The following is a 13392-nucleotide window of genomic DNA, read 5'->3' as shown; positions in this document are numbered from 1 at the left end:
TGCATTTTACAGTACCATCAAAAGCTTTGAGTTTTCAGAAGTCCCCTGCACAATATTTTTATTTTCTCCAGACTAAATCTGAGCACTGCAGCGTTTTTGTTTTTTTTTAAATCTGCAGCATGTCGGTTTTTCAACGATTGTACAGAATTTTTGCAGCATTTTTTCACCCCTAGAAAGCAATGAGAAAGTTCAAAAGAACTACCAAAAAACACAACAGCCAGGTTTTTCTGCTTTTTTTGCACATTCTTCTGCTGCATTTTGGTGAATAAAACTTAACTTTATTAAACATTTAGTGTGGACAAATGACACATGTAATCCACACCAAGTAAAAATAATAATAATAATTTTATTTCTATAACGCCAACATATTCCGCACCACTTTACATTTTAGAGGGGACTTGTACAGACAATAGACATTACAGCATAATAATAAACACATAGATCAAAACAGATACCAAGAGGAATGAGGGCCCTGCTCACAAGCTTACAATCTATGAGGAAATAGGGGAGGTTGCTTTCTCAGCTGGGTCCCTGAACTGTGGTGACCTCAGTGAGATAACCGCTAGCGCAGTGAGAAAATATCACGGTGCATCGGTGTTCAGGGTGCAGAACCCAAACAGGAACAGACTTCCAGGTTCGCCTATCTATACTGCTCACTAAACTGTGTCTCGGCGGTTGTTCTTAGCTGAGTGAGTAGATTAAGTCACGATGCTGCTCCTTGGACAGTTATCACACTTCTTGTGTTTCTTCAATTGGCATCTCATCCTGACACAGGTTGCAGCTTGAAATATGTACAGCTGTCATTTCTATCACATTCCTGGTGAGCCCATTTAACACAATATTATATAGATATCAAAAAAGAGAATTCTACTAAAAAGGGCAAATAAATACCAAATGCTTTATTAAATAATCAATTAAAGCCATAATGTAAATATACATATTTAAAGTAGAAGAAAACCACAGATGAGGCAATTGAACATAGGAGTACATAACAGTATCAATACAAAAACACCATGTACATGATATCAGCAATAATTTCCTATAAAATCATAAGGAAAACGAGCAAAAACATAGTCAGATGCAAATATATCACTTTGTTGTGTCTGTTATGCAAATGTGTACCCACAATGGGATAAAACAGTCTGTACCATATAAAAAGGATATAAACATATCTCAGACTGGGTTGGGTTGGTAAAGTAAGAAAAAAAATATATATATATATTGAGGAAAAATAAAATATCTTGAATTAAAGTATGTGAGCTGTCAGGCACAAGTAAGCCACTTGAGACATTCTTCCAACTGGATGTGAAGCCATTTACGACCGCTCTTTGGGTCCGATCACTAAGCCAGTTATATATCCACCTAACAGTTGCCTTGTCCATTCCATACTTAGTCATTTTTTCAATAAGGATGATGTGAGATACTTTGTCAAATGCTTTGCTGAAGTCAAGATATACTATATCTACAGCATTGCCCTAATCCACCCAGTCAGTGATTCTGCCATAGAAGGACATTAAGTTAGTTTGACATGACTTATTAGTTACAAACCCATACTGACTCTGTTTAATCACTTCAATCTTATCCAGGTACTTACAGACATGTTGTTTAATAATTTGTTCAAAGATCTATCCTGGTATAGAAGTGAGACTCACCGGCCTAGAGTTCCATGGGTCCACCTTCTTCCCCAATTTGAAGATGGGAACAACATTTGCTCTTCTCCAGTCTTCTGGGACTTCTCCTGTTCTCCAAGAATTTTCAAAGATTATGGCGAGTGGTTCAAAAATTTCTTCTGCTGCCTCCTTCATTAGTCTTTGGTGTAATTCATCTGGACCTGGAGACTTGAATTAATTTATGACAAAAAATGAAAAATATATTACACCTGCGCTGGCTGACTGAATCCTGCAATGACCACCTAAGTAGGTCATGAATGAGTAGTGTACTTACTTCCTGTAAACTGTGGGGCTGCAGATGAATCCAGCGTGTGCCATATATGAAAATGGCTGTACCCCGATGGAAACCGGAGACGCAGCACCAAGGAGGCGTCCCTCCTGTAGACGGTGGTGCAGGAGCGTCCCTTCAGCTGACAGCCGCTGGACACGCTGAAAAGATGGCGGCGCGCTCCGGCCGAGAGGCGCCGCCGGCGTGCAGCGGCAAGGAGGGAGGAGAACCAGGTGACGTCACCGGGGAAAAAGAAGGAAGGGGGCGCGTACAGGCCAAACTAGAAGCCAACGCGTTTCTAAGGTCTACGGACCTTCTTCATCAGGGCTGTCAGACCCTGCTGCGCCCATCCCTATATGTGGCATGAACCACACCTCCCCCCACCTGTCAGCATAAGAGGCATGCTAGATTGCAATAAATCCACCCACTGCCAATCAGGAAATGATGCAAAAGATGTCTAATGAAGAAAATATCATGTAATTTTTAAGAATACTTTAAAACCAATTTTTAATATGATCCAATTAAAATATATATCATATAAAAATAAAACATGAGTGCCCATGTTCTCTAAAACAAAGCTCTCCCTAAAAAATACATACATTAAATACGTGCACTAAAATTCATCGCACAAATAAAGTGTTTTTTTTTTTTTTTTAAATAAAAATAAAATGAAAATGAAACCAACAACGTGAATGTTGCATGTAACAAAAAATGTGTTAATAACCATTTGAATTAATCTATAGTCCATCAAAAAAAGGCATACAACTCCACTTCTTGATTGAGGCCCCTAGGGGCCAAACAATCCAGAGTGAAAATCCACTGCGACTCAACCCGAGACATTTGCTCCAAATAATCACCACCTCTCACGTTTTTGTGTACTCGTTGGATACCACAAAACGATATTCCCTTGATAGATTTATTATGGTAATCTTTAAAATGTCTAGAGAGGGGATGACCACTATAACCTTTCTCTATATTATTAAAATGTTCTTTCACTCGATCCATGAGTCTGCGTTTGGTACGGCCAACATATATTTTTTCACAAGGGCACCTGATTAGATAAATGACACCAGTGGTAAAACAAGTAATCGGGTCCTTAATCCTGAACGACAATTTGTTATGAGAGTCGGTAAATGCAGTCTGTAAAATTTTCTTGAAACTAGTACGACTGCAACAAGAGCACGTGCCGCAGGGTATAAAACCCCTTGGACGTGCCCCTGATGAAATAGGCAGAAACGGTTTAATAGTAGGGGCTACTAAATTACCCACCGTTCGAGCCCTCCTAAACACAAATCTTGGAAGTTCCGGCAAAAGATTACCTATTATTTTATCACCCTGAAGAATAAACCAATGTCTACGAATAATATTCATAAATTCTTTATGACCAGAATGATATTGGGTGATAATGGGTAAATCATGGATTTGCTCAGTAATAGTGGGTACCTTAACAACATCAGAATCAGATTTGTGGATTAGAGCATGCCTAGATAACAGATCAATAGGACCCAATGCAGACCAATTAAGTGTATCCCAGTATGTACACACGAATTTGGCTAACCCCTCCAGGTTTAACCCCATTCAGGAGTATTCTAGTGCCTTTTGCACTTTTGAAACCATGGTCACAGCAGATCTTAGACGTATTAAGAACAAGAATCATAGATTTTTACCTCATAATTTGACTTCGCAGGAACGTAAATCTATAATAGACCTTCAAAAAAATGAAAATATTATTATACGGCCTGCGGATAAAGGGGGGGGCATTGTAGTATTTGATCACAATACGTATCATCAAGAATCCTTAAGGTTGTTGGGGGACACAGTTACCTATAAGAAATTAAATGGGGACCCTACTGTTCGATTCACTAAGAAACTAAGTATATTAGCAGAATGGGGCAAATCCCATGGCTTATTGAATAAAAAGGAATTTCAATATATTGTAAATAAATCCCCTAGTATATCTATATTTTACCATATTCCAAAACTCCATAAGGATAAATTGTGTCCCCCTGGGAGACCTATAATTTCTGGCATTAACTGTTTAACTTCCAATCTTTCCCGTTATGTTGACATACATCTGCAGAAATGTATGCCTCTGGTACTGGCTTATCTTAAAGACACTAGTCATACACTACAAATTCTTGAAAATATTCAATGGCAAAATGGATTTATCCTTGGGACCCTCGATATCAAATCCCTTTACACAGTGATAGACCGTCAAAAGGGATGTGAAGCGGCCAGACATTTTTTGGAAAAACTAGATTTTTATACTAATACTTAAATAGATTTTTTAATAGAGAGTATTTCTTTCATTCTTACACACAATTATTTTCTCTATGAGGATCAATTTTATTTACAAACGTGGGGCACCGCTATGGGCACCCGTTTTGCACCCAGCTACGCAAATCTGTATGTAGCCAAATGGGAGGAGACCCATATCTTTCAATCTGGACAACTTCGGTCTGATTTGGTAATGTGGCGACGCTTCATTGATGACGTCTTATTTATTTGGAAGGGGTCTCTTGGGGACCTAGAGGCCTTTATTTCAGGCTTAGATCTCAACATGTTTGGATTGGAGTTTACTGCCACCACCAGTACCACCAATATTCACTTTCTGGATCTTGAAATTTATGTGGAGGAAAATAACCTATACACTAGATGTTTTCATAAAGAGGTTGATTCTAACAGCTTTATTGATTTAAATAGTTGTCATTTACCAGCTTGGCTTTTAAACATTCCTAAAGGGCAGTTCACGAGATTAAGACGGAACTGCTCTAAAATAGAAGATTATACTGTTGAGGCTATGAATTTAACCAAGCAATTCCTCACTAAGGGTTATCCTGAAGATCTTCTTGATGTAGACAGAAAAAAAGTTGAACTGTTGTCTAGGCACGTGCTCTTGTTGCAGTCGTACTAGTTTCAAGAAAATTTTACAGACTGCATTTACCGACTCTCATAACAAATTGTCGTTCAGGATTAAGGACCCGATTACTTGTTTTACCACTGGTGTCATTTATCTAATCAGGTGCCCTTGTGAAAAAATATTTGTTGGCCGTACCAAACGCAGACTCATGGATCGAGTGAAAGAACATTTTAATAATATAGAGAAAGGTTATTGTGGTCATCCCCTCTCTAGACATTTTAAAGATTACCATAATAAATCTATCAAGGGAATATCGTTTTGTGGTATCCAACGAGTACACAAAAACGTGAGAGGTGGTGATTATTTGGCGCAAATGTCTCGGGTTGAGTCGCAGTGGATTTTCACTCTGGATTGTTTGGCCCCTAGGGGCCTCAATCAAGAAGTGGAGTTGTATGCCTTTTTTGATGGACTATAGATTTATTCAAATGGTTATTAACACATTTTTTGTTACATGCAACATTCACGTTGTTGGTTTCATTTTCATTTTATTTTTATTTAAAAAAAAAAAAAACACTTTATTTGTGCGATGAATTTTAGTGCACGTATTTAATGTATGTATTTTTTAGGGAGAGCTTTGTTTTAGAGAACATGGGCACTCATGTTTTATTTTTATTTTTATATGATATATATTTTAATTGGATCATATTAGAAATTGGTTTTAAAGTATTCTTAAAAATTACATGATATTTTCTTCATTAGACATCTTTTGCATCATTTCCTGATTGGCAGTGGGTGCATTTATTGCAATCTAGCATGCCTCTTATGCTGACAGGTGGGGGGAGGTGTGGTGCATGCCACATATAGGGATGGGCGCAGCAGGGTCTGACAGCCCTGATGAAGAAGGTCCGTAGACCTTAGAAACGCGTTGGCTTCTAGTTTGGCCTGTACGCGCCCCCTTCCTTCTTTTTCCCCGGTGACGTCACCTGGTTCTCCTCCCTCCTTGCCGCTGCACGCCGGCGGCGCCTCTCGGCCGGAGCGCGCCGCCATCTTTTCAGCGTGTCCAGCGGCTGTCAGCTGAAGGGACGCTCCTGCACCACCGTCTACAGGAGGGACGCCTCCTTGGTGCTGCGTCTCCGGTTTCCATCGGGGTACAGCCATTTTCATATATGGCACACGCTGGATTCATCTGCAGCCCCACAGTTTACAGGAAGTAAGTACACTACTCATTCATGTCCTACTTAGGTGGTCATTGCAGGATTCAGTCAGCCAGCGCAGGTGTAATATATTCTTCATTTTTTGTCATTTATTTTCCCTTGGGTGTGCACAGACCCTGGGTATTCACCAGCAGTGGCTGTATTGCACATATCCACCATTATTTGTATCAGGTAGCGCCGGTGTATTTTTGTTATTCATTTGAATTAATTTATGTTAGCTAAGTGTTTCCTCACTATCTTTCTTCTGTTTATAGATATCTTGGATTCTTCTATTCCTTTAATAGGACAGTGAGGGTCAGAACAGTGACTGTTATATACTCCTATGTCCAGGCATACTCACCAGTTTCCTCACCTGTGGTTTTCTTCTAGTTTAAATATGTATATTTACGTTATGGTTTTTAATTGATTATTTAATGAAGCTTTTGCTGTTTCTTTGGCCTTTTTAGTAGAGTTTTGTTCTTTGGTGTTTGTTTGCCATATACTCTATGGCCCATTTAATAGGATATATAATATAGGTGTATATTGAATAACAATATACTTGTTCATCATAAGTAGATTCTCAGTTACAATAAAATGAGTGGAATTGTTGACGCTGGACCTCACACTGGGAAAAGACGTACACTGATCAGCCAGGACATGAAAACCACTGACGTGTAGTTCATGGTGTTTATTATAGGAGGTGTCGGTAACCACAGTGCATGGCAGCTTGTTGGGCGTTTTTAATGTTATGGCTGAGTAGTTCATATCTTACACACTTGGTGACCTCAGACCTCAGATGACACCATGGTTCTCCTTGTTCAGTTTTGCTTTCCTCTCGTTGTGACAGCCATGTGATGGGATTTGTGAGTCGGAGTACAGAGGATGCTCTTCTGAGGACCATGCAGCAGGGTACTTTTCTTCTCCGCTTTAGCGAAAGTGAATGCGATGGAGGAATTACATGTTCCTGGGTGGATCATCAGCCCGATGGTATGCTGTACTAATATACAGAAATCTTAGTGTAAGAAAGGGTTGGTGAATGTGGCTAGACATACATTTATAGCTAATGACTAGGAAAAAAAAATTGCAATCGAATATGAAGAAAAATTGTGCCAAAAAATGAATAAAATGTCTCCTCACAGGAACCTACACTATCCGATCAGTGGAGCCTTACAGAAAAAAAGAATTATCTCACATCCCCCTTACAGAGATCATCCGGAACTACCAACTTTTAGCAGAGGAAAACATCCCGGAGAACCCGCTGAAATACCTGTATCCTGCTATCCCTAAGGATGAGGCTTTTGGAAAGTATTACGAGCATAGAAGTGAAGGTGATTGGAGTGCTCCTAATGTGGGCAATCTTCTTTATTAAACTTTTGTCTTTTTTTTAACAGGAAGACGAAGTGTGGCTGAAAAGCTAATACTGAGATAGCAATGATTGCACCATTTTATAGCCATGATCGTAGTGAAGCTAGGCTGTTACAGGATAAACTAGAACTGCATGCAAGCTTCTATATATGCAAATATCTACAGCTCGACCATCTTAAGCCCCCCTACACATTTACTAGCTGACGACCAAATGATTGTTCGGCTGAATACGATCTCTTGTGAGTCACCTATACACTGACGAGTGGCTGTGGGCTCCTGTGCTCTGAGAGCCGCTGTCGGACTCCTTTGGCAAGGGTTTATTTCCAGGGTATACCAAAGGATCAACCGCTGAAATCCAGCAGATGGGATCCTTTTCTCTTTCGATATCATAGTAGGCTGTCATACACTTTAGACTGATGGCCAATCCTGAGGATGTTTCATTGGGTTTGTACAACTTTAGTCTAGTTTTTATATAGGTTTTTAGCCTGATTGGCAGATTCACTCGTCCGTACTATGGAGAGGCATTTTCTAACATCAACATACAATGAGTCTGAAAATTGGCAAATTAGTTTTCCCAACCAATTCTTGCAAATTGAAAAAACTTGAATGCAGCCAATGCTCATCTATAGTTGTGTTGCTCGAGAGCAGACAGACCATGAAGTGGACACCGGAGTAACTTGATCTTCGTTATAAATGGTTTGACAATTATCTTTAATAATCTTTACTTGTAATTGTATTTTTTTTTTACAGTAAACATGGAATACCAAAAGTACTTGAAGCGGAAACTGATCGTGGTTTCAGAAAGGTGAGAAATGAGAATAATTACCGGTAAATCTTTAATTTCTCATTGATGGATAAATTACTCTTTTTTTGCATTCTATTTGGATATTCGTATAAACAGACCATGTGTTTAATTTAATGGGGTTATACAGCCAAAAATAACATAAATGACTATTAAATAAGAAATTGTATAGATTTCCATTCTAGTTCAAGTAAACCATTCGCCCTGATTCTCTGTAGCTGCCACATAGAAGCCCCTTATATGCCCCTAAACCGTTTCTTCTTCACTACCACTCTGTACATTCCTTCCCAAGCAGATGCCTATTTTTGCATAATCTGTCAGATTGGTTTCTGCTAAAAATCTTTTTGTTGCCCCCAAAAGAATGACTCTGTGTGCTTTGTCCTGGACCCCAAGAAGCTCAATCACAAGAAGTCCCTCAGGATAGTCATTGCATCTCCAGAACAGGGGTAGTTTGTCATTCATAAATATAAGGTTGGCTACCTCCACTTGGGAATATATCAGACTCGCATTCACAAAGCAGAATGTAAACCAGAAAACTTGTTAACAGACATATACTTTAAAGGGGATGTCCACTACTAGGACAACCGGCCCCGAAAAAATATTAAAGCCTTTACTCACCTCCCGAGCCGGCTCTGTTCCAGCGGTGTCGGTACTCGCGGACTGTGGTAGAATGACGCGTGATGCCCACCGCCCAGTTGGTGCTGGCGTCACTGTCTCCACCTTCAGACAAACTGCGTGTGTGCATAGAGTGACTGCAGGCTTGTACCCCAAGACTGGATAACCCCTTTAATAGCAAAAATGTAATTAAATGGTCCAAAGGGGGATTTTCTCCAGCACTAATGTAGGTAGTTAAAATTTAGCCTTTAATTATATAGGTTAAAAAAGTGTATGTGCACATATGAAAAAACCCAGAGTGCTTACACATTTCAGTTAGAAACACCCTTAATCTTAGCTAGAAAAGAACTTGTAAGCACTGCGCTCTTTGCCTCGGCCACCTCTGATAGACTGCAGTAGTGGCCTGTTATGTAGCCAACAAGCAGTAACTTTATATAATTATACATTTCTCCATACTTGAGAATGTAGAGGATTTTTGATAAGTAAACCGCAATGTTGCTTTTTTTCAGGCTCTTTTCAATTTTAACCATTTATTGTGAGAGTAACCCTTTCAGAGGACTACGATCCAACCCTGTAACTATATGTTGCCTTTGGACATTTAATGTATGTTACAAGTGAATGAAAACACTTGAGATATGGACAAAGGTCCTCTAACCGTGACTGCAGACATTTGTATATTCAATATATAAATTCCTATGTCAGATGACAACCTGAAAACAAGGGGGGGGGCAAACTCTGTACGGTAATGTAAGTGACAAGTAATATATAAAGATATAGGAAGCATGAGATGCCTCAATACTGCTGTATAAAGGTGTGTTCTGGGGCCAGGAGGCTTTTAGTCACAAGTGTTCTCCTTCATTTGTTGGATTAGCTGCAGTGATCTCTGGTGTTTGATGCACAAGCGCTTTAGGATCATTATCTGGTAGTGCCACCTAGTGACCATCTAACATAACAGCATGCCTTTATTTTTGGATTATTGAATCAGATTACTTCTAATTATTTGTTTATTTCAAAATTAATTCATTTAAAATAACGTATTCATAATATTATTGATTGGCATCTTCACTTTTAAGACATTTTTGTTTGATTATACTTAGACTTTTATATGTATTAGCACTTTAATAAGCTGCGCTCTATATTTATATTTTGGACTTTAATTATGCCTCTGTATTCCAGTATCAATTCCTGAAATTTTTTTGATTTTATTTATAATTAGTGATGAGCGAGTATACTTTACTTGTTACTCGAGATTTCCCGAGCATGCTCGGGTGATCTCCAAGTATTTTGGCGTGCTCGGAGATATAGTTTCTGTCGCCGTAGCTGCATGATTTGCTGCTGCTAGGCAGCCTGAATACATGAGGGGATTTCCTAACAAACAGGCATTCCTCACATGTATTCAGGCTGTCTAGCAGCCACAAATCATGCAGCTACGGCGACAGAAACTAAATCTCCGAGCACGCCAAAATACCCGGAGATCACCCGAGTAACGAGTATACTCGCTTATCACTATTTATAAGCTAATGAACACTATGTTTTAAATTTATTGATTGGTCGCTTCAATTGCATTGTTTCTTAATACTAGTTTGGGAACAAATCTTGCGTTCATTATTTCCTCTGTAGCAGCCTCGCTAGTGAGACGAGCTACCTGCGCCTTGTGACATGGTAATTGTTGGTTAAACAGTTGTGCATTGCGCTTTTTGCATTGAGCCGCTCAGTTACTTTACGTACATTTTTTATTCTAGGAATGTGGATGACTCGCTAAGCAGCATTGCTTCTGGAACACCCCAATATTTTTCAGAGACTGCTCAGAGTGACCATGATATGTTTTTGTTTGACCAAACTCAATATCCCCAAAACGTAGCATTTCTGACCAATGACATGAATCGTAAGTTTTATTATCAAGAACTGTTTTGCTTGAGGTTTTCCTGACATACATATTTTTGTGTGTGGGGGGTTGGGGGGTTGGCTTGTTAAAAAAAAAAAACATGAATTTCAAGCATTTTTATTTCATTTTTCTTTTTTATTTAATTTTTTGTTTTGCATTTTTGTTAGCATTTTGTGACTTTTTCTGTAAACCTGTAGAGTGTCATTGTTGTGTTTTATTAACTCGGAAAATCTTTTATTGTGACATGGCGCTTGGTAAGATGCTGAACATGGAATGTTACTTTTATTTTTCAGAGATGAGAATGGATAATGTCTTCATAAATCCAGAAAGAGATCCAATGCTCCAAGATCAGCCCACTAATTCTACTGATCTGTCCCTGGATTCTTTCAACTTTAATTGACTACAAGAACACAACAGAACTATTTGCTAGTTTTTATAATGTATAGAAACGTGGAAGAAGTGGTCTGTTTTTTTGGGACATTCCAAGAAACCACAGTCTTGTCTCATCACTGACGGCTCAGTCCTGCTACTGCAAAACCTCTGACATTAACAAGGCATTGCTACTTAGTCTGTAGTGATCATAAAATCACATTGCACCTTGACGCGCTTTATCCTCTTACAGTACGCGACCGCAGAATGTTCCCCATTTTATTCTGCGCATCACTTGTATTGTATTAACCTCTTGTGCAGGTGTATATACAATAATTGATCGAGGACAGGCATGTTATTTTAATTGTGCGACGTTTGAACTTTTTATTTGTAATAATTGTTTCATCAATATTTTAATTTTGCCTTTAAGAAATGTATCCTAATATATACCATATTTTTCGGACCATAAGACTATAATAGGCACCACAGATCTAGCCAGAAGAAAATAGCAAAAAACATATATTCTGCTAATTAAAACTTCCTTGGCGGCATAAAGGATGTGCTACATGCACACGTCTCTGCTGCATGGAAACACACAGCTCTGCTACATCAACAAACAAACAAACATCAACACATTTTGAAGTGACTGACCACATGGCTTGAAAGGTTCTTCAGCTAGACAGGACCTGTAGAATCTGTGCAGATTTCGTGATGTGCAGGGCCTGGTAGCTTCAGTCACACCCTAGACCAGTCAAACTGATCGATGTGGGACACGAGGAGAGAGAACAGTTCTCTCAGTGACGGGGAGGGTCGCTGAGACCGCGTTCTCCTCATTCATAGGAAGCTGCTTCCAGACCATAAGATGCACACTGTTTTTAGGAAGATTTTTTTTCTTGCTAACAAGTGAGTCATGTAGTTGAGAAAAGATGATAATTATGTGAATCCAGGCTCCATAAGATGCCAAATGTAAAGAGGTATTCCCACCAATACTTTTGTAGATTAGTTAAAGGGGTTGGCTGACTTTTGGCAACTTTATTTTTTTTTTTTTTTTTACTTAAATACATATATTTTGCTCTAAAATTAATTTTCTTAATTGAGTTTCAGTACAAACTGTTCACTGTTTTGCTCTTACAGGCTTTTTGTTTCCTGTAAAGTTCCACTTTAGTGTAGTTTGTGGTGGTAAATCTGATCGCTGATAGCTGCTACTGCGCAGGCATGGCCGTCGCCACTTTCAAATGTTTTTTTTTTTTTTTTTTTTTAAATCAGGATCACCTCAACCATAATAATTATATGCACATTACACATGCGATTATGCTGCAGGTTTTTTTTTTTTTTCAGTATGTACATATAATACTCATTATGTAAACTAGGGGGCAGGTCAGTGAGGGATCAGTGACCTGTCTGCAGTCTTCTTTATGAATACCTAATCAGATCACAGGCCGCCCCGGAGCACGGGCATATCATTAACTGAAAACTACAAATAAAGATTTAACAACCACAAGACGGATTTCATCAACCAAGGTATCATTGTAATCGGTACAACGGCGCCAACCTGACACTGTCTGTAGATTACTGTGCACAATCCTGCTGACAGGTTCCCTTTAAACAATAAAAAAAAACTGTGGAAATAAAATAACCATAAAAACTGTCCATTTTTAACCTGGTAACAGATCCTCATTTAATGATTATTCTGTACATGCTGTTTTTTTTTTTAATCATTATATATAAGGCTTGATAAAGACCGGTCACCGTTGAAACGTCGCCACCTGAGGATCAGTAAAGTATCCACTTTTTTCACATTTAATTTGGAGTGCTGCCTATTTTTCTTGATTTATTAATTCAGTTGTTTGGACACTGCTGTGCATCCCTATTTTTTGAGATATATATATCTTTATATTTCATAGAGCAATACATAGTTGATTAGGTGATTAGTTCATTTGTCGGCTTTTGTAAAGTCACACTGACAGCTCACAAAACACTAGATATATACACATAGAATATATATATATATATACACACACATGTCAGTGACACACACATATATATCTAATATAATATATATATATGCACATAATATATATACTATATACAGTCATATGTTAAAGTTTGGGCACCCCTATTAATGTTAACCTTTTTTCTTTATAACAATTTTGGTTTTTGCAACAGCTATTTCAGTTTCATATATCTAATAACTGATGGACTCAGTTATATTTCTGGATTCAAATGAGGTTTATTGTACTAACAGACAATGTGCAATCTGCATTTAACCCCTTAAGCCCCAAGGGTGGTTTGCACGTTCATGACCGGGCCAATTTTTACAATTCTGACCACTGTCCCTTTATGAGGTTATAACTCTGAAACACTT

General features: G+C 38.5%; 1 protein-coding gene across 1 annotated transcript in view; it reads left to right on the top strand.

Annotated features, from left to right (window-relative positions):
* The window catches only part of STAT2 (signal transducer and activator of transcription 2), a 129030-nt gene extending 116199 nt beyond the window's left edge, over nucleotides 1-12831 (top strand). Inside the window, exons 20-24 of the mRNA XM_073552239.1 lie at nucleotides 6839-6978; nucleotides 7131-7319; nucleotides 8107-8161; nucleotides 10516-10658; nucleotides 10952-12831. Of these exons, the coding sequence (XP_073408340.1) occupies nucleotides 6839-6978; nucleotides 7131-7319; nucleotides 8107-8161; nucleotides 10516-10658; nucleotides 10952-11058 (634 nt within the window). The 3' untranslated portion in view covers nucleotides 11059-12831. The remainder of the gene's footprint in view (nucleotides 1-6838; nucleotides 6979-7130; nucleotides 7320-8106; nucleotides 8162-10515; nucleotides 10659-10951) is intronic.
* Nucleotides 12832-13392: the final 561 nt, after the last annotated feature.

This window comes from Dendrobates tinctorius, unplaced genomic scaffold (assembly GCF_039654945.1).
Source record: "Dendrobates tinctorius isolate UK_male_01 unplaced genomic scaffold, ASM3965494v1 ptg000187l, whole genome shotgun sequence".
NCBI lineage: Eukaryota > Metazoa > Chordata > Amphibia > Anura > Dendrobatidae > Dendrobates > Dendrobates tinctorius.
Note: the sequence above shows the minus strand (reverse complement) of the source record. Positions and strands in the feature narration are given on the sequence as shown.